Below are 21,611 nucleotides of genomic sequence, written 5' to 3'. Positions count from 1 at the left end.
TGACTGAGATTGCATTAAATATATGGATCAATTTGGGAAAAATTAACCATTATCAAACAACATTGCTAAATGCACTAATTTTAATAGCTTAAAATATTTTCTACATATATACAGAAATGCATATATATATGCATATATACAGAGAAAAAGTTTTTCTAAAAATATATTTTTTCTAAGTGTATATTTTATTGCTATTTTGTCTCAAACCGTCTGGAATCTTCAGCACATTGAATAGAAATCATGATAATAATATTTTCTGTCTCATTCTTAATCTTAAAGGAAACATATTTTAATTGTAATATGTAGTCTCCAGAATTGTGACATAATAAATTTCTTTTTCTTTAGCCACCCATTTTGTAGAAATCTGTTATGGCTGCCCTAGTAAACTAATACAACATCCAAACATTGAAATCCAAATCTATTCTTTCCATGTCTTTTTTACTTCAGGAGTAAGAAATCAGTTTTCTTTCTCATTTCTGTAGTACATTTCTCCACTATGACATTCTTCAAAACCTAGATTGTATTTTAATTATTTGTATTTAATTTCTGCCATATTCGATACTAAGATTTTGATGGAAAGGGTTAATTCACATTTGTATAATTCTGATAATATATTTTATACACAGTGTAAATTTATTTCTTATTGAATATATTTAATTTGGTTTCTAAGTTGGTGCTAATAAATGATCACTGCAAAATTCTAAATTTAGAGTTGTATATTTTAATAAGGGGAAACAGAGAGAGTGCTCCCATACATCATCAGTTTTGTTTACTTGACAGGCAGAAGGAGCAAAAGGCTACCTGCACAGAATTCATACCCATCCAGGTGCCTGCAGAATTACCTTTTCAAAAGTAATAGCACTAAAGCTATTTGTATGTTTTATGCTTCACAAGGTGACTTTATTTCCATTATATCCTCTTGTGTCACATAGTTGCTGCAAAATAGCTATTTCTTTTTTTTTTTTTTTTTTTGGTGGGGGGGGGGGTTTTTTTTTCCCCCCCGGCGTGGAGTGGCGAGCCCATCTCAGCTCACTGCAAGCTCCTCCTCTCGGGTTCACGCCATTCTCCTGCCTCAGCCTCCCGAGTAGCTGGGACTACAGGCGCCCGCCACCTCGCCCGGCTAGTTTTTTGTATTTCTTAATAGAGACAGGGTTTCACCGTGTTAGCCAGGATGGTCTCGATCTCCTGACCTCGTGATCCGCCCGTCTCGGCCTCCCAAAGTGCTGGGATTACAGGCTTGAGCCACCGCGCCCGGCCCAAAATAGCTATTTTTAACAACTTTATTTTACATATGAGAATACTGAGAATGAGAGCAGTGAAATGACCTCATTTTTGAAGTATACAGTCAACACCTTTTCACTTCCACTAGTAGTGAGGAGAAAATAATACTACCAAAAATATCATCACTAGTTTCATGTTTATTGTGTGTCCAAAATGTTTTTGGCACCATATGAAAAATATAACAGGTAGTCAAGTTTAACAGGTCATTATGTTTGAGAGTGTACAAATGAAGTTGACCAAAAATAACCTGAAGCTCAAAAAAAAACAAAAAAAAACAAAAAAAAAACAGCTAAACATAAACAGTATGATGATTTAACAGGACTGTGTATCTATATCTAATATTTTGCTTCCACTAGGACTTAGCATGCAGAGTTAATATCTGTACATATAGCCACTAACATAACTCTTATAATTAAAATACGAATCTAGAGTGGTGACAATCACAGGCTTTATATTTTCCATAAAGTAGTTCTTTTTTTCATTGTTATTATAGAATACAATTAGTCTTTCTATTCCAAGAACTTTTGATAATGCAAATCTCAGGGAGAAGTACATAAGAAAACTTTTAGCTGGGAAATGAAACAATACTTAACAGACGCTTTTAATCACTAGTATTAGAGGTACATACATTTTACTTTTCTCTCTTCTGTTTTCAAACAAATATGAAATAATAGATTTCAGTTTGGGTCTTCAGTAGCAAATGATTTGTATCATTCTGTACATTTATATTTTTTAGATACTTAACTTTTTCTTTGAACTTAAATATTCAGCATCTGCCATATTTGCAAACAGTTTCAAAGATATTTAAAATTTTCTGTGAATAATGTGGAATTCATTATAGCCAATTTATTCTACTTTAAAAATAAGTAGGCTTGTGAAAAATGTATGTGTGTATATATATATACACACACACATACATACACACGTATATTTATTTATATATATATATATGTTGTTGATGGCACCAAATACCTAGAAAATTTTGTAGAAAGCAAAAATTTGGGTCAAATAATCTAAAGGAAAACAGAAAAAATATAGGAACAAAATAGTAAATAGGGAAAACTATAAATACACAAATATAACCAAATTATAAATTGCTAAAATACTTAATACATAAGATAAAGAAAAGCTAAAAATGTATAACAACAAGGTGAAATCCATGTTGTAAAATGTAATACTTTTTCTACTATGTCAGTGTATGTCGTAATGTTATAAATAAATTGGGTAAAGATATCAGAAATTCAGTATGCCTGTACATTTTGATTGTCAGGTCTAAATATATCATGTATTCAGTTGAAGAGAATCACAAGCTTAGTAACATCAATAACATTTTATGCACATTGGAATCTCTAAATTCTTTATAAAATATTTTAAGTATTACTAAATATTTTCAAGACAATTTATACTTTAGAATTATAAACAATGAAAAAAATAGTTAACATTATATATAAATAGAATCAGAGACTGACTTGATGCAATTCCCTTGCATTTAAAACAAAAAGCCAATTCTGTAACTCAACAACCCATATCTCTGGCAAAGATGGTTGGCATGACACTGTGATACACTGGAGGATCTTCATTCTAATCCAGGATTATGCTTCTTCATAGCAATCTTAGTTTTTCCAGGAGTTCACATGACGGTTTCTCAGCTTCCACATGGCTGATTTAACATCTTCATTCCTCAGAGAGTAGATGATGGGGTTCAACAAGGGAGTACAAACAGTGTAGAAGACAGAAAGAAATTTGTCCACAGAAAGTCTGCTAAAAGGCCATATATAGAAATAAATGCAAGGCCCAAAGAAAAGAATCACCACTGCGATGTGGGCAGTTAATGTAGAAAGAGCCTTGGATGACCCACTGGAGGACCTGCGTCGGACACTGATCAAAATGATCGTGTAGGACATAATTAAAGCCAGAAAACAGCTCAGTGATATCAGTCCACTATTCGTTAGGGTCATAATTTCCATTTCATATGTATCCATGCAAGCCAGCTCTATCACCAAGGGAAGGTCACAAAAGAAGCTATCCACCTCATTGGGACCACAGAATGGCAGGTCCACTGTAAAAGCCAAGTGGCTCACAGAATGAAGAATACCCACCGCCCAGGAAATAGACACAAAAATTATACATAGCCTCTGGTTCATAATTGTACCGTAGTGCAGGGGCTTACATATGGCTATAAATCTGTCATATGCCATAGCTACGAGCAACATCATCTCACTCCCAACAAAACTGTGAAGGAGGAATATCTGGGCCATGCAGCCCTCAAAGGAGATAGTCTTGTGCTCAACAAAAAAGTCTACAAGCATCTTGGGGGTGGCAAAGTTAGACTGACAGATATCAATGAAAGAAAGGTTACTGAGCAAGAAGTACATAGGAGAGTTCAAACGGGAGTCAAAAGAAATAATGATAATAATTAAGACATTGCCTAGCACTGATGTCACATAGACTACAGAAAAGATGGCAAAAAAGAAAATTTGAAGTTCCCGGGAATTAGAGAGTCCCAACAGTACAAACTCAGACACCACCGATTCATTTGTGTGAGCCATGTATCCAATATGCGGTTACCTAAAAAAAGAAATCAGTAAAATATCACAACGATTGGCATTACAATACCTCTAGTTTATAAACAAAAGAAATATAGTCAATTTAATTAAGTTATTTATATTTATATATGTAAATACTCAATTGACTAGTATTTAACACCCATGACTCCTATGAAAGTTGAAAGAGTATGAAAAAGAGGATTAGATATGAATCCCTGTCCCTGTCATAATTAGAAAAAAAATACACATACTAAAAAAAAAACAGAAACAGGAAAGTATAAGTGACAATAGTTTAATAGCGTAAGTATTAATAAGATTAAAGAGATTATGCCAAAGTGGTAAAATAAGTTTTAGCTCGAATAACTTTTATTTTTGTGCTAAAACTTCTTAAAAGCTTGAAATTTGCTAGCCAAAAATGAAGGCAAAGTCTGTTATTTCAGGAAAAAGGAATAACAGGAATAAAGATACAAGCAAGATAATTTTGTTCACAGGAACTTGAATGCCACCTGATTGGAGAGAGGCAAGAAAACAGAATAATCATGAGAAACTTGAATGAGAAGAATGAGTAAATCACAGAATGGAATGAATTCTTAAATGAACAGAAGTGAACCCCAGGAATTGTTCTGAAACTGCCTGAGAAGAAACAATAAAGCCAGCACAGGTCTGGCCATTCCCAGTGGATGGGAGCATGAGTCTAGGGATCACCTGAGTTCTGGAGAGCGCCTGAGACTGAACTGGCTGCATTGGTGAAACCGTCTCTCACAAACAAAAAAAAAAAAAGTGCCAGGAAAACAACTTGGCGCTGTTGGAGGTTGAGGCAGGAGGTCTGTCCTGATGGAGGTCGTTACCGACCCAGTTCAGCACATGCAGAGAGAACTCCTGTAGAAAGGAGAAAGAAAGACAGAAAGAAAGAAAAGACAGATGGAAACAAGAAAGAAAGCAGAAAAGGAAATGAAAGAAAGTGAAGAAATGAAATAAAAGAAAGAAAGAGAGAGAGAGAGAGAGAGAGAGGAGAGGAATAGAAGGAAGGAAGAAGGAAAAGAAGGAAGAAGGAAGAAGGAAGGAAGTGAAGGAAGAAGAAGAAGAAGGGAAAAGGAAATGAAGAAAGAAGAAGAAAGAAAGAAGAAAGAAAGAAGAAAGGAAGAAAGAAAGAGAAAGAAGGAAGAAAGAAAAGAGAAAGGAAAAGAAAGAAAGAAAAGAAAAGAAAGTGAGAAAGGAGAAAAGGAAGGAGGGACATGAAAGAAGGAAAGAATTGAAATGGAATGGAAATGAAGAATGGAATGGAATGAAATAATGGAATGGAAGAAAATGGATAATTTAGAATTTGTCAAAACCTATAACATTACTTGTGAATGGTCCTTTAGGAAATATCTCATATGGTTCATTTCAAATGCATAAGAAGTTCTCAGAAAAGAAAAGCTAACTAGCACATAAATTGCCTCTTAAATGTGTTTGTTTGTTTGAGACAGAGTTTGGCTCTTGTTGCCCAGGCTGGAGTACAGTGGCGCCATCTTGGGTCACCACAACCTCCACCTCCTGGGTTCAAGCAATTCTCCTGCCTCAGCCTCCTGAGTAGCTGGTATTACAGGCGCCTGCCACCACGCCCGGCTAATTTTGTATTTTCAGTAGAGACAGGTTTTCTCCATGTTGATCAGGCTGGTCTCGAACTCCCGACCTCAGGTGATCCTTCCGCCTCGGCCTCCCAAAGTGCTGGAATTACAGACAAGAGCCATTAAACATGTTTTGACATTTTCTTAACACATGTGGCCACTTGGTCCCGGAGAAAACCCTACACAACATTCCTGAAGTGGTTCAGTAAACTTTTTTTAACTTAGCTCTGTGTATCCAACATTAAACAGCAGATACTTATTTGTCCTTATACTAATTGAAGCTCTGCACTCCTCCATATTCTTCAGTGGTTTGTTAGAACCAGGTTAATTAGATATGACCAAAATAATAAATATTATATATTTTAAAAGTTAAAATTGTATAGGTAACCATAAACCAATTTAAAAAGTATTTAAACTGTGTCTAAGCTTTCATTATGTAATTTTAACCTGGATGTTGAAGAACTATATCCTACACTTTCAGGGGCTTCCATGTTTACATATGGTTAAAATATGTAATTTTAAGAAGAATGCAGAAACCTAAGTTACTCAAGAATGTAAATGGATCAATGAGGCATGAACTGACCTAACTACAAGTTTCCATATGGGATCTCATTTCCATGTGGAAGATTTGGGGCAATGCTGGCATGTCTAATCATATGTATACATGAGCAGGGGAAACAAGGTAGCAAAGAAACATTGAAAAAGAAAGATATTCCCATTCCTAAGAGTAAAAAAATTCCTAAAGAGCTATAGTTATGACTTTAAAAAGATAAAATTTGACACCATGAGGGACTGCTTATAGCATTCTATTCATTGTGGAAAGCCTATTAAATATGATTATTTAATAGAATAAAACATTATTTATTTTCATAGGTTATTAAGCAAAAGTTTTCCTTGACACAGAGCATGCAAATAAATTTAGATTCTACTACTATGGGTATGGAATATATACCAGCTCATTATACAATAATAATAATGAACCATTATAATTACAGTAAAAAAATACTCCATAATTGAAATGTCATTTGTGATAAGATTTACCATTTAAATGAACCGCACAGTATTTTGTACATACATCTATCACAGCAAATACTAGAAAATGTGCTTTATATAAAAAATAATAATAATAACATTTATAGCACTTTCTATGTTCTAAGCAGTCTCCTAAGCATGTGGCATGCATTTGTACTCCTTTAATGCTCAAAATAACCCTACAGAGTAGCTACTGTTCAAATATGCATTTTAAAATTGAGGGAACTAAGGCACAGAGAAGCTTAGGCTAAGTAAATTGCCCAAGTTTATACTACTAGTAAGTTGTATACTTGTAGTAATGACTCCTATAGTAGACTGGGAGATGCTTTTGCACAAACAAAGCTAAATCTTATGAGTGATAGAACAGAGTGGTGGGGCTCTAAAGTGGGACAGGCTTGGATTCAATCTCAGCTCCTAAAATTTCTAATGGAATGAACAGTTCCTTGACTTTTCTCAACTCCTTTTCTTTTTTCTTTTTTTTTGTTATTATACTTTAAGTTCTAGGGTACATGAGCATAACGTGCAGGTTTGTTACATATGTATACTTGTGCCATGTTGGTGTGCTGCACCCATCAACTCGTCAGCACACATCAACTCCTTTTCTAACATGTGAAATGGCGATGTCACTTGTTACATTTCAGAGTGGAACATAACAGGCATTTACACGGGAGTGGGGATTGAAAGAGACGAAAGAGGGTGCTCAAGAGGACAAAGGGGGAGAAAGAGGGAGAAGAGAAGGAGCAAGAGAAGGAAGAGGAGGAGGAGGAAAAAAAAGAAGGAAAAGGAGAAGGAAGAAGAAAGAGAAGAAAACATGATTAACAAAAAATTGTTAAATAATGTTAGTGGTATTATTCCTTTTTCAAAAATCATCTTATCTTTGAAAAATATATCTTTTGAAAATATCCAAATTTCCCACAAATTATATCTTTTCAATATCTAATAAATGATAAGGTTTTTAGTCTTATTTTTCAAAATGTAAGAAACAACTAGAAATTCCTCTCCAAACTAACTTCCTACGATTTTTTTAATGCAAGTAGAACAGATCAGATTCAACATTGTATCTCTTTTTCTTCTTAATAATTAAGGTAGTTACCCAATAGTATAGACAAGTAACATTTGCTACTTTCTAGCTGTGTGACTGAACCTAAAACATAGAACTGGATTATCTCTAAAGCTAGTTTCATTTCTAAAATTCTAAGTGCAGAGGCAGTTATGGAAACACATGGAGTTTATAAAAGTCCGAATTCCTTGGGCAGTCTGCAGAGCACCCAGAAGCTTCTTCATTATTGAATCAATCATTTTGTCATTGCCACTATACCTCAGAGATAGGAATGTTTTCAGATCCCAAAATACACCATAAGAAAATTTCCCTCTTCTTCATGTAAAACCAAGTTGGGTATGAAAGGGTTGCTGTTAGATTAATATCTATCTATACAACGTGTCCATAGAACTCTGAAATCATAAGCATGATACTTTTTCTTGTCTTTATTTTAATGTATAATACTTGATTACCTATAAGCCTAGAAGCAAACAATAAAGGATATCCTACTGACCATTACTCTACTGTGTATAGCTACACCTTTCTTCATTTGAGGCAAATTTTGATAGTCAATAAATATTTGTTAAACTAATGGCTACAGAGTCACTGAACAGAAAGCATAAGCGGGTCAGGGAAGGGAAAGATAATGGTTGTAACATATGTTCCTCTGACTATGAGATTTTGATCCTCTTCTTACCAGGGTTGCCCAAAAGCAGTACAGTGGAAGAATGATATAGACAGAGAAGTGGAGAACAGGAATGTTCTTCCAGAGGGAGTTTTCAATTTGAGACAACAATAACTTCCACTTTGCTATCTTCTAGTTGCTGATTTTGCATCTATAAGAGATCTTGTTCATTATTTCTCTAGTGCAGCAATATGTTCACAATGAATGTATAATACTTACACTTTGGAAAAGTTGTCCAAGTCTTTGACTTCTTCCTTATTTTCTCCAGTTTGGTGTCCTCTAGTTTGTTTTCATTTCCCACTTTCTGCTATGAGTCTTCATACTGAAAATATTTATAATATAGTCTTAACTTGATGCATTTTAACTTGGTTCCCTACACTATGCCGTATGGAAGCGAGCCTCTCAAGTCCTGTCCTGAGGTAGTGAGGGCTCTGATCGTCTTGCACTCAACCGAGCAATGATAATATCTTAAGGCAATACAATATAAAGCCTTTTAACCTCATTCTAGAAAACTGATTTCATTGGTGAAGCAAGAAATCACTCTTTAGACCTCTTAGGTCACTTTCCAGTGGGAGTAATTATTTTTCACAAAATAATTTTCCAGAAATGGAAAAGAAAAAAAAAATTGTTTGTTTGTTTTGCCAGCTAGTGGATACATACGAAGCAAAAGATTACTTGATTTTAACTGAGTATCAGTCAGCAAAGGAAGTATTTAAGTATTCAACTCCAACTTTCTGTTAATAAAACAATCACACAATCTTAAAAATGATCACCTTGCCTCGGGGTGTTTCCTCCAATCACAAGGAGGCCACTGCTTCACAAGACAGTACAATCTATGTTCCACTGTTTCTACCATCTGTAATTTAAAGAGTAAATCTATTAGCACTTCAATATTATGTTTCTTCAAATATTTAAAGAGGCTCTCATTTATTCCCTATATAAATTTATTTGTTTCCCAAAATACATCAACAGTCTTTTTCAACTATATTTTATAGAATATGTTTTATAGATATCCACAGGTTCTGATGTAAGTTTCAAGTGGTGATCTTTAAGTATAGAAATTAAAGGTAAGAGTCCCTATTACTTAGTGTTTCTCTCTGTCTTCCTATGTATCCTCTGTGTGTGTACCCCTTAGTAAAACGTTCACATATATAAGCATCTGTGCAAAATGACACATATTGCAGCACTGACTGAAGGAGAGAGATACTGGAAAAAACCTAAGTATATATATAGAGAGAGAGAGAGTGGAGAATTATAATATTTTAGTGTGGTGGAATACATTCAATGATTAAAATTGTTAAATAATATTTTGTACATATATATATAAGGTTAAAAGCATAATGTTGAGGGAAAAAAATTAAGGATTGTAAAATTATGTTCAAATTTTTATAAACCAAAAAAATGGACACACTTATGAATTAAATTTTAAAAATATCCAGACTACAAAGAAAAATTCTAAAATGCATAAAGTCTAATTTAACATCTTAAGCGAGAAATACAATGACAAACAGAGAGTTAAGACACTACCACAATAGTAAAATAATGGTGGATTTCAGCAGCAATGATTCAGGGAAGACTCAGTGTCAACAAAGCATCTGTTTTTACCAGACAAGCGTTAATCTTGACTGTTTTTCATGCTGTCTGACTTCTAATGCTCATTTTCTGAAGCTGCTTCTCTAAATGTACTACCAAACATGCAGATAATGCCAAATCCTCCTAATAATTGTGTTTTGCTCAGGATGATTAGAAATAGTTTCTTTTGATTGCATAAAATAATCATTATTAAAATAATCTACAAAGGTTACTAGGAGATAAATTGTGTGAGAGTAGACAGGAAATATTTTCAAGAGAAAAATAACCAGAAATAACTTTACTAAAAAAAATAACAAAAGCTCCAAGGTGAAATATTTTGGTCCATGCTCTCTGTCTCTCTCTCTCTCTCCCCATACACACACACACACACACACACAAAGTGCAATATGTATAAAATGTATATATTAAATTATATATATTTATATATAAAGAATAAATGGAACAGAATAGTATCCAGAAATTAACCAAATATATATAAATTATAATTTTTAATAATAGTTATTTATAATAATTTAAAGAAATATAGATTACTATATAAATGAAATTCATAGGAAAAGGTAAATTTCTATCTGCATACATATAGTTATAAAAGCAAAATAAATTTTAATTGAATCAAAGATTAAGTTTGAAACATTAGAAAAAAAGCACATGAAGATTTTTTAATAATCTTGGAGTTGGTAAGGCTTCTAAAGCATGACATTAAAGAAGCCATAAATATATGGATATGTAATGTATAGAATTGACTGACTTAATCATTTTTAGATTTGATATATCAAAAACCCCACAATGAACATTAATAAAAATCGCAAACTATAAAATATGTGCAACACATATGACCGCGACTAATTCCTTGTAAATCAAAATACTATTAGAAATGAAAATAAAGAAATATCAACAACTAGGTAGAAAAATGAGCACATACACAGGGAGTTCAAAAGAACAGACATACTTTACAACTCTATGACAATAATAAGACCTCTTTACCTTATAGATTGAAAAAATGTCAACATAATTTGAAGTAATTTGGGGAAAAATATGTTAAATCATTGTCAATGAAAGTTTCATTAGAAACATACATTGTATACTTAGTGAATATATTTAAAGCAGAAAACAAGTAACATTTTCAATTAAGAGACAAAAAATGCCCAATTAAAAATAAAAACCCTATTTCTTATTTGGAGAAATAAACAAATAGGAATTTAAAATAAACAAATAGGAATTTTGAAAAAAACAAGCTTTTTGTTGTCAGTTAAACTGGCAAAGATGACAAAGAAAAGACACGCATTAGATACACACGGGAAAAAGACAAACATAATTGAAGTCACAGAAGAAGAGAGCACAAAGCTAGAGCAATAGCTAAAGAGATACTGGCTAACAGCTTTCTATAACAATTAGAAGTAAGTATACTTCTAGCCATAGAACCAAGATGTTCGATAAACCACTAGCAATAAATAAATAAATAATAAGCAAGCAAGATCATAGTAAATCCTAGAATTGCTGGGGCAGGAAGCACAAAATCCATAAGTGAATCAATGGGAATGTTGGGGAGAGAATCCAATCTATTCCTTGCCTATTTGTTATCTATATGTGAGTATTTTAGCTACTGGTAATGCAAAATTACAAATTCACTGTCGTTTCAATGAATATTTTACATTTTGGGGTTCACCATCTCAACAAATTTGAGTATAATCTCAACAACAGTCTCTTATCTGAGGCTTATATACGCCATTCCAATGTTGTTTATGGCTGGAAGCTTCTCAGAAAAACGGATCTCATGATATGTCTCTACTGTCACACCTCTTCACTGTAAGTTCAATAAATTCCACCTTCTTCACTGTAAATACTTTTGTCTCTAATTCCAGAGACAATCTTTGTGGAATCCTATATCCATATATCGAACACTCTGTGTGCCCTGGAATTGTGTCTGGGGAGAAGGAATACAGGTAAGGAAGGAAAATTCATATCAGGAGTAGGAATGAATTCCAATAAAGACAAGTCACTACCCCCCCTTCAGAGGAAGGGGTGTGACACAGTTGATTTGACACCAAATGCATGTGGTCTGTCTGAGGAATGGCACCATAACAAGGCTGCAGCATGACTCCCTTCTGCCAACAGACCAAGAGTTCAGAAGCTGTAGTAGTGGTATGAGACTAACCTTGATAAAAGAGAGTCCATGTTTCTGGTCCCTGATGGGCATTGCTGTGAAGTACAAAAACCTACACACTTAGAGCCCACTCACATAGGTTCATCCTCATTCTTCCCTCCCAGACTACTTTCGTCCAATTTTCAATTTTGATCTTCAAGACCCCTAACAAGCTAGCAAAGCCATTTTTCAAAGCCCATGAATTCATGTTTATTTTTACTTATGACCAATTCTCCATCTAAAGCTGATAACTAAGTGTGATGTTTATGGCTCTGGCCAATGAGAGAATTCTTCCTCATAAGTGTCCGTGAAGGTCATCTGAGTGAGTTGTAATGCAGCAGCAGTCCATTTTTTGGCTTGCACCAAGACATAGAATGAAGTCATCCATAGAAACTCTCCCATGAGGCCATAATATTGAGCTTAAGAAAATATATTAATGCCAGAGAAATACTTGATAAAGGATTTAGACTCCCTGTTCATACCAATTACTAGTGCCTTTATACCTTCAGCATGGTCCTACACATGCCATTTCCAATGTGTGATGGCTTGCTGCTGTGGCAGCTAGAAATTATGACTTAATAAATCTGATAACAGTTCATGATGAGCAGTGCTCACATAGGCAGTCACTTGGAAATCAATGGTCAGGTACTTAGTCCCTAATAAGACCCAATAGCATACTAAGATCTATGTTTTAAACAATAAGCAATTGTCTTCTGCAGAGATTTTTTTCTGGAATCCTAAAAGTTAGTAATTGTTATTTATCTAGTAATTGTTATTTATCTAATTGACTTTTGTAAATAATCTACACAATCTCCTTATTTATCATGGATATCTCTATTTCATTGGATTCCTGGTTGACATAGCCTGAATGGCAGGGCAGTTTGCACTGAAGACCAGAATTAGTACAGGGACTCACTGAAAACTGGAGATGCTATGAATCAATCTAAAATTGATATAAAGTAGTATTTATGAAGCAGTTTTTATGCTGCCTATAACATTCAATGATCTTGCAAGAACTGTGCCTCTTTCTCAGTGGTAAAGAATATAAAGCAAAATAATGTGTATTTTATGTAATAGGAGGATACTCTAGCCTTCCCTAGTGTATTGAACTCAAAACCTAAATGATTTGGCAGAATTCTGAAAATATCTAAGGGTATTGCTAACCTTCTTGTATGTCATTTCCTACCCACGGGTCTAATCAGAGCATGCCTTCAATGTGTGACTAATACGATGTTCTATAGATTATCATGACCATTAAGTTCCCTAAGGACTATATTATGACAGAGAGTAAACGAGTTTTAAAAAGCTGAACAAACTATAAATGTTCAGAAAGTTATGGAGTAACAAATGTGAATTTTTAAGGGTGAGAACTCCATCACAAGATGAAGTTGAGTGGTTTTCTGCAACTTGTTGTGAACATGTTAGTAGTTTTATGATATCCTTCATGTACTCAGTATGAAGTTAAATCTATTGGAATTTCAATATGTTGCAAATACAACATATAATGTGGCAAGGATCTTCTCCATGGAAAAGTATTTATGATGAAACATAAATTAGTTTAAAATGTAAAACACCTATGGTGAAATACTGGATCGTGGCTCTGCTGACAGATCCATTCCACCCACACCCCACCTTTATGTTCCTCTAAAGACCACCCTGAAGTGCCTTTGCAATCACCTACTCTGTTTTTTCCTGGAGGGCTCTGTTACTCTGTGTTCCTGGAAAGTGTACCTCTGATACTTTCCTCCTTGTCCTGTGATTAACTTGACTTATACTATCGCCAGTTGTCTAGACTTAGTCAATGGAACTAAAGCTTCTTCATCTTTTATCCTGTTGGCATTTTGAAGTACTCTCTCCACTAGCCATGACACCCTCTCTCTGTAAAGTCTGGAGTATCACATCAGCTCCTTCGAACACTTCTGAGCTGGGCATTGTCTGAAGGACTGTTCCTTGTCAGAAGGACTGCTCATCAACTTAGTTCATAAGCATAGCAGAAGTAGCTCAAATTGTGAGATCTCAGGAAACAAATAAAAGTCTGCCCTGGGTTTGGTAGCATCCCTTCTGACTTTTAAAAATATTCAGATTATCAAAAGCAATTTAGGAATATATTCATCTACCATAGACAAATCCCCTAATATGGTCGAGTTTGGCTTAGCCAGGGAGAAATATGTTAATTAACTCATGGTGTGAGTTATCATGAAGAGGGATCCATATAATACAGAGCCTGTGCAGACTAAAAAGTTTTTTTTTTTTCTTTTCTTTATTCTAAGAGAAATACCTAAAAATTAAAAGACTGAAGAGATTAGTGACTTGATCAAAAGCTAAGTAATCTGTTCAAGGTCACAAAATAGTCATATCATCAATGTTCAAATCCCAGTTTTTGACAGCCAACTCAAGACACTTTACACTTTTTCAATTGACTAGAGTTATTTCCACATTTACTGAAATGTTCACTTCTGCCATTTTATACAGTTAAAGGTATTTCTCTGTCAATTTGTACAGCAGTGCAGGGAAAGTCTATAGGATCTGTAAACCAGAAAGAAAAAACAAAGAATTTTTAATACTATTCTGTTACTTTGAAATGTGTGTATTAAATAGTTGATTACCAAGTTATATTAATAGTTGCTTTATTTTTTATATTTTAAACAAAATTTAAGGTGGGATTCTACAGCACATAATATCACAATCCTAACCGAAATGTAATGCTATGTGCCTTTAATAGTTTCCCTTAACTAGGAATTAATTAAATTAGAAACTCATTGCTATTAGCATTAGGAATGTCTCTGTTTTTATTGGAACTAGAGTAATTTGAAAATTTTGTGGAAATATGCTGCAATAAACATACATGTACATGTGTCTTTAGAATAGAATGATTTACATTCCTTTGGGTATATAACCAGTAATGGGTTTGCTGGGTCAAATGGTATTTCTGGTTCTAGATCCTTGAGGAATAGCCACACTGTCCTCCATAATAGTTGAACTAATTTACACTCCCACCAACAGTGTAAAAGCATTCCTATTTATCCACAGTTTCACCAGCATCTAATGCAAATCAAAACCACAATGAGATACCATGTCACACCAGTCAGGATGGCAATTATTAAAAAGACGAGAAATAAATTTTAAACAGTGAGTTTACCAAATGATAGCATTCACTTTATAAATGCTATCTTTTTGTTTTGTTTTGTTTTGTTTTGCTCTTGTTACCCAGGCTGGAGTGCAATGTTGCGATCTCGGCTAACTGCGAAGTCTGCCTCCCAGGTTCAAGCGATTCTCCTGCCTCAGCCTCCTGAGTAGCTGGGACTAAAGGTATGCGCCACCACGCCCGGCTAGTTTTGTATTTTTAGTAGAGACGGGGTTACTCTATGTTAGTCAGACTGGTCTCGAACTCCCGACCTCAGGTTATCCGCCCACCTCGGCCTCCCAAAGTCCTGGGATTACAGATGTGAGCCACCGTGCCCAACCCCACCATTTTTTATATTTTGAAGCATGTTATAGATGAATTTCACTTTATTGCATAAATAGATGAAGCTACTGACATTTTTTATTCAACTAGTTCCTGATTTCTGTCATTATCATATTTGACGAGATGCTTTTGAATGCTTCTGATTTTTTGATATCTTCAAAATACTTTAAAATATCTGTATCTGGCAAAGTCTAGTCAGGAGACAGAACCGACATGAGTAATTTGAACAAAGAATACTTAATATAAAGAATTAGCAACTGGTAAAAGGAATTAGCTACTACAAGGAGAATAAAAAATAACTCTAAAAAAATACCCTAAGGGAGAATTGACATCTTTTACAATACTGTTTTTCTATTTATTAATATAGTGTCTATCTTCACTTATTTAAGTTTTATTTACTAATACACTCTTCATTACCACCTTTTGTTAAGTTTTATAATTTTCTCTAAATGCACATCTTTAAATTTGTACATAAGCTTAGAGTATTTGTTGTTTTGCAAGTTATGTTTTTTATGTAAATATTTGTAATTTTTTGTTAACATGTTTTTTTCTTTTTCAACATTTATTTGTAAATGATGTCAATTCTCTACAAGTTAATAAATGTGTTGATATACAATGAATATAATAAATATCTTTGTATGTTAATTAACACATGAATCCAATGCAATTACAACAAAATCCTGAAATAATATTTTAAGAAATCTGACAAACTGATTGTAAAATATTTACAGAACATAAAAGGGATAAAACTAACAAAGACACTGTGAAAAATAAGATGAGAGAACTTAATCTATCAGACATCAAGATTTATTTTAAAACTATAGTAAATTAAAACAGCGTAATCTGGGTTCAGGGCTAAGCACATACATTAACGAAACAGAACAGAGTCTAGTAACAAATCCATACATACACTGAAGCTGAAAATATAAGAGAGGTAGTATTGCAAACTGAGGGAAATGATGAACTATTAAATAAATGATATCAAGTCTGATTTCTACATATTTACAAATATATAAAAATAGATTTCTATCTCCCAACATTTACAAAATGAATTACAAAGGGATGAAATTCTTAAGTATAAAAAGCAAAATATGTTTTAATTTACAGAAGAAAATCTAAATAATGTCATATGATCTTGACAGAGAGAAAGATTTCTTAAATCAGACACAGACACACAAAAAAAGGTATCAAAAATGATTCACAAATGCAATCACATTAAATTTTCAAAAAATTATTACAAAAGGCCATTTGAATAGCTGATACATTTTACAACACTCTTGAAATGAAAAAATAAAATAGAGTGATGGGGACCAGATCACTGGTTGCCAGGGGTTAAGATCACAGGGAAGACAACACAGGAAAGTTTCTTGGAAGTGATGGAAGAAGGCTATGTCCTTATTGTGGTTTGTAGTAGTCGTGGCTACATGAATCTATTTATGTAATAATATTTCATAATACTATAGAGCAATAGTAAAAACAAAAAAAAAGAATACATGTAAAAACTGGTTAAATCTGAATCTGAATAGTCTTTACTTTACTTTGGAAAAAAAAAAAAAAAACCCTAGGCCTAAAGGGGAGAAACCAAGGAAGAAATTAACGTGGAAGGGTGATGCCCTGCCCAAGGATGAGTTTCAGAACACTTTGGAGAGAATATGAGTGAGGCCCGCTGGATGGAGAGAGGTTCCCTGGGTTGCGCTGGACCAGAGCTAGTTCACAGAGGGTGACTGAAAATGGGGCTCAGAGAATTTAAGGCCAAGGCTGGCAATAAAACTTGCTGGAGGATGAGTACCACTGGGTGCCTGAACATAAGCCACTGGCAGCTGCACTATAGGAACAAGAGAAGTGGCACAAATAAAAATCTTGGTGTTAAAATAGTTCAGCTTTCTAGATTCTCCTCTCTTTTCTACAACTCATACTCTAAAAGGAAATTGGAATTATCTAGCCAATCAGAGAAAGCCCTTTAAATGAAAGGTTTAAAATGGAAGCTTCTGAGTATATTTCATTCCATATTTTAAAGCATGGCTAGCTATTTGAAAACTATAGGATAGGCATAATTCATATGGGGAGAGGAGTCTCATAACCTAATAATCTCCACTTAAACTTAAGCGCTTATATTAAATCATAGATTGGCTATTCCCTGAAGCTGGCAAAATTCAGTTTCAGATTTTTAAATACTATTCATCCATATAGACATTTTAGGCATGTCATTAAGAAAACTCATAAAACCTGACAAATGTTTGAATGTATGTCTACCAAAGAATTAGATTCTCGTTGCTTTTTTCCCATCGTATTTACATTTACCCGTAACAAAAGCAGTAAATGCATACATATTATCCATCTAGTACCCATATTTTTTTTCTGGAACCAGTAATCTAAACAGTGATTTTTCCATGTTTTTGATATTTAGCTTTCGCTTGATACCTAGAAAAAGACTTGTTAATATTCATTAAATATTCTGTATAGTATCTTCTCCACTACTTTCCCCACAATTGAGATACACCACAAAAAAGGACTAAAATATTAAACAGGGTATTGACCTGAGGAATTTGAAGGAATTTTGTCTTAATGAAGGGAAGTTCTCACTACTAGTGACATTTCAGAAATTATCCTTGGCCTCAGGTAATAGTTCACAATTTTCCTTATGGCAGCCTTCATATCCCTATTCCTTAGTGTATAAATAATGGGGTTTAATATGGGGGTGAAAACAGTGTAAAATATGTCAAGTAATTTATCCACAGGATAGATGGTAAAGGGCCATACATAAATGAAGATGCAAGGTCCAAAGAATAATATTACTACTGCAATATGGGAAGCCAGCGTAGAAAATGCCTTTGCCATTGCAGCTGAAGACTTGAGCAAAACTGTGACAAGAATAATGATATAGGAGCTGACCAAGAGAGAGAAAGTGCTTAGAGAAAGAACTCCACTATTGACCACAATTAGTATTTCAATGATGTTAGAGTCCAAGCAGGCAAGTTTGGTCACCCGAGGAAGATCACAAAAAAAGCTGTCTACTACATTAGGTCCACAGAAAGGCAAGTTCACAGTAAATGATAACTGGCTTAATGTGTGCACCAAGCCCACAGCCCAGGATATCGTTACCAAGACAGTGCATGTCCTTCGGCTCATGATGATCACATAGTATAAGGGTTTGCATATGGCTACATACCTGTCATAGGCCATTGAAACAAGTAGCACCATCTCCCCTCCAGTAAAAAGGTGAACGAAGAAAATTTGGGCTATGCAGCCACTGAAGGATATGGTCTTGTGTTCACTCAGAAAATCTGCAATCATCTTAGGGGTAGCAAAAGAAGCCTGACAAATGTCAATAAAGGAAAGGTTTCCCAAGAGAAAGTACATAGGGGAGTGCAAGCTGGTATCAAAAGTCACTGTGAGGATAATGAGAAGATTTCCCAGCACAATGACCATATACAACACAGAGAAGAAAACAAAATAGAAAAGCTGGAGGTTTTGAGAACTACAGAGTCCCAACAGTACAAACTCAGATACCACTGAAGAATTGGCCTTATCCATGGTTCCAGGCTGCAGACTTGTTCTGAAACAACTCTAAAGGAGGATAAATAGAAAGGAATCAGAACTTGAATTAAGAATACTTTTAAGGTGAGGGATTCTGAGTTCTCAGATATAATGTGCATTTGCTGAATGCAAAAATTTTGAAGAGGCCATAGCAGTATGTCTGGATAGATGGATAATAGGAAAGAACTTATGTAAATGTCTAAATACTGCTTAATAATTTAATCAATATAATTAGAACCCCTTGAGTTTTTGGATAGTCCTTGTCTGTTATATAGTAGGAAATGAGCTTACCCAGAAGCTGACTCATGACAACAAGACTAGAGGAGTGACCTAGAGTCCAGCTCCACAGGCCTTATAGGTTGACAAAAAGTGTTTACATCTACTTGTCTTGTGGTCATCTTACATCATCAATTATATGGCATTCTTCTTAACTTTTGAAGAGATATTCATAACTCGATTATTACATGATGTAAAGTCACACAGATTAACTTTTGGCTAATTATTTTGTCTGGACTTTAATTCCACACCTTAAAAAAATGGGAGGTATAAAAATACCTATTTTATAGAAAACTTCAGAGTTTAAGCAGGATAAGTCATGACATTCTACTATCAAAGTAATTGCATTGCAACATAGGATCTTAATATGTTAAACACCCCATATTAATAGAAATTTACCTTCGTGCTGCTGCAGGAGTCGTTTCCAATTTAGGCAATTCCTACTAAACAGATCCTATTGAATGTATATTATACTGGCCTATAGTTCCAACTGAGTTTATCCATTAGTCATCCAATAATTTCTTAAAACACATATTATGACTGACCTGAATTATCTAAATCCCATTTTCTGTTGATTATCCAAGAGCAGAACCTAAATTTTTCATTTTCTTTGCCTATCAGAATTTGATTTCAGCCCACTTACGTTCTCCCTGCTAGAGTTCTCCATGATCTTCTTAAAACATCTTTATAATTAATGCCAGAAAATGAAGTGTTTTTAAAAAAAAAAAAATTGGTTAGAGAAGTAAAAATGATTATAAACCTCTCATGCTCTTGAAAATATCTAAAAATTTGCATCTTATGTTTTTCACCCTGTAAAACCCTACTATATAAATCTAGTCCAGTTGAACTGGAATAGCTTTAAAGAAGTGCTGTTTTAGGAAACCATATTAGTTCTGACAATTAACTGTTGACAACAGTCATAGTAAGAGACCTGAGAGAGTGATGATCTAATTCTGGTCCCATGTGAGAACATGAGCATTTTTTTCTGCTAATTTATTTCATACAAGAAGGCAGAGTCTTTACTTTGTCTCTAGGCTACAGACCTAGCCTCTCACTTAGATGAATGCAGTTGCAGTCCACACAGGGAAGCCCCACAGTAAACAATCATATTGTGTACTCTGTTGGAAGAATGTTCAGAGAAGCATTCCACTGGGCCACATTTTGGATATACGTTATTTTAAACTCTGGAACTATGATAAAAAAAAAAGACTCATTATAATTGTTTAAAGCTTTAGTAACAACAAATCAGTGTCTATAATATACAAAAAGGCAATAATTAAGAGGATTCTGAAACATAATGTAATCACTTTATCCCATGTGTGACTCATTTTGTTCCTCCATTTGTGAAATAAACGTGTCCTTGCTCAAGTTCATGTATTTATTACATAAAATGATCAACTCTACTTAATGAAAAAGTTTATTGTATGAATGTAATGTATTAAGCTAAAAATTGAGGCAGATTTAAATATAGTGAATGATGAATCATAATTTTAAAATTTACAAATGAAGGACAAAGAGAGCTTGTGTTTGTTCCGACGCTGCTAGATAACATCTACTGTGTATACACGTTTTATCAAGTGATCTTTACAACAGACCTTTGGAAAAGGGGTTATTAAACTGCAGAAGAGAAAAACAAAGATTATACATGTTTAGTAATCTGGGGTCAGACAGCTAGTAAGGGTCAGAACATCTCAGTGAGGATTTGAAATCAGATAATATAAATAATATTTAATATTTACTATGCACCAAAGTGTCAGGCACTGTTCTGCGCTCTTAATATATAGTAATTGAATCTTCCCATAATGCTACATGGTAAATGCGCTTACTAATTCTGTCTTACAATAAGAAGTCAGAGATACAAAGATGATAAGCAGTTTCCCTGAAGTTCCATAGCTGGAGAGTCATTAAACTAGAATTTGAACCCTGGTATTTGACTCCAAGGCCACCTCTTGCCACACTACGACATACTGTTTCAGATCTGAATACAAAACCGATGCCATTGACACTGTGCTACAACTGGGAATTCCCTCAATATATGTTCATGATTCTAATCTTTTCACCTACTATGAGCCATTGGTTAGTCGGTTGAGCTAGAGTTTCCCAACTTTGGCATTATTGACATTTGGGGTTGAATTACTGTGTTGAAACAGACTGTCATGTGACTATTGTAGGGTATTCAGGAGCATCTCTGCCATTACCCATCAGATGCCAGTTACACTTTCCCCCCAGTTATGACAACCAAAAATGTCTCCAAACATTACAAAATGTCCAGTTGAGGAGGTGAAAAATGACTCCCAGTTGAGAACCACTGTGCCACTGGGTTAAGCTGTCTTTGGCTTGCATTTTTAGTCTCTTCCTGTTTCATTTCACTTTTCATTTAATCTTTTCATCTACTGACAACTG

At 34.3% G+C, this 21,611-nt stretch overlaps 2 protein-coding genes across 2 annotated transcripts in view; both read right to left on the bottom strand.

The window, feature by feature from the left end:
* Nucleotides 1–2,340: 2,340 nt before the first annotated feature.
* Nucleotides 2,341–21,611, bottom strand: part of LOC103886096 (olfactory receptor 4K1) — a 28,583-nt gene continuing 9,312 nt past the window's right edge. Inside the window, exons 2-4 of the mRNA XM_031668283.1 lie at nucleotides 8,967–9,049; nucleotides 8,413–8,515; nucleotides 2,341–3,849 (exon numbers count right to left, since the gene is read on the bottom strand). Of these exons, the coding sequence (XP_031524143.1) occupies nucleotides 2,895–3,830 (936 nt within the window). The 5' untranslated portion in view covers nucleotides 3,831–3,849; nucleotides 8,413–8,515; nucleotides 8,967–9,049 and the 3' untranslated portion in view covers nucleotides 2,341–2,894. The remainder of the gene's footprint in view (nucleotides 3,850–8,412; nucleotides 8,516–8,966; nucleotides 9,050–21,611) is intronic.
* On the bottom strand, nucleotides 16,004–20,941 carry LOC101022329 (olfactory receptor 4K5). Its single transcript, XM_021940940.2, has one exon. The coding sequence runs from the start codon at nucleotides 18,927–18,929 to the stop codon at nucleotides 17,958–17,960; it is 972 nt and encodes a 323-aa protein (XP_021796632.1). The 5' UTR covers nucleotides 18,930–20,941; the 3' UTR covers nucleotides 16,004–17,957.

Source organism: Papio anubis, chromosome 7 (assembly GCF_008728515.1).
Source record: "Papio anubis isolate 15944 chromosome 7, Panubis1.0, whole genome shotgun sequence".
In the NCBI taxonomy this organism is placed as follows: domain Eukaryota; kingdom Metazoa; phylum Chordata; class Mammalia; order Primates; family Cercopithecidae; genus Papio; species Papio anubis.
This window is presented reverse-complemented; position numbering and strand designations above follow the sequence as displayed.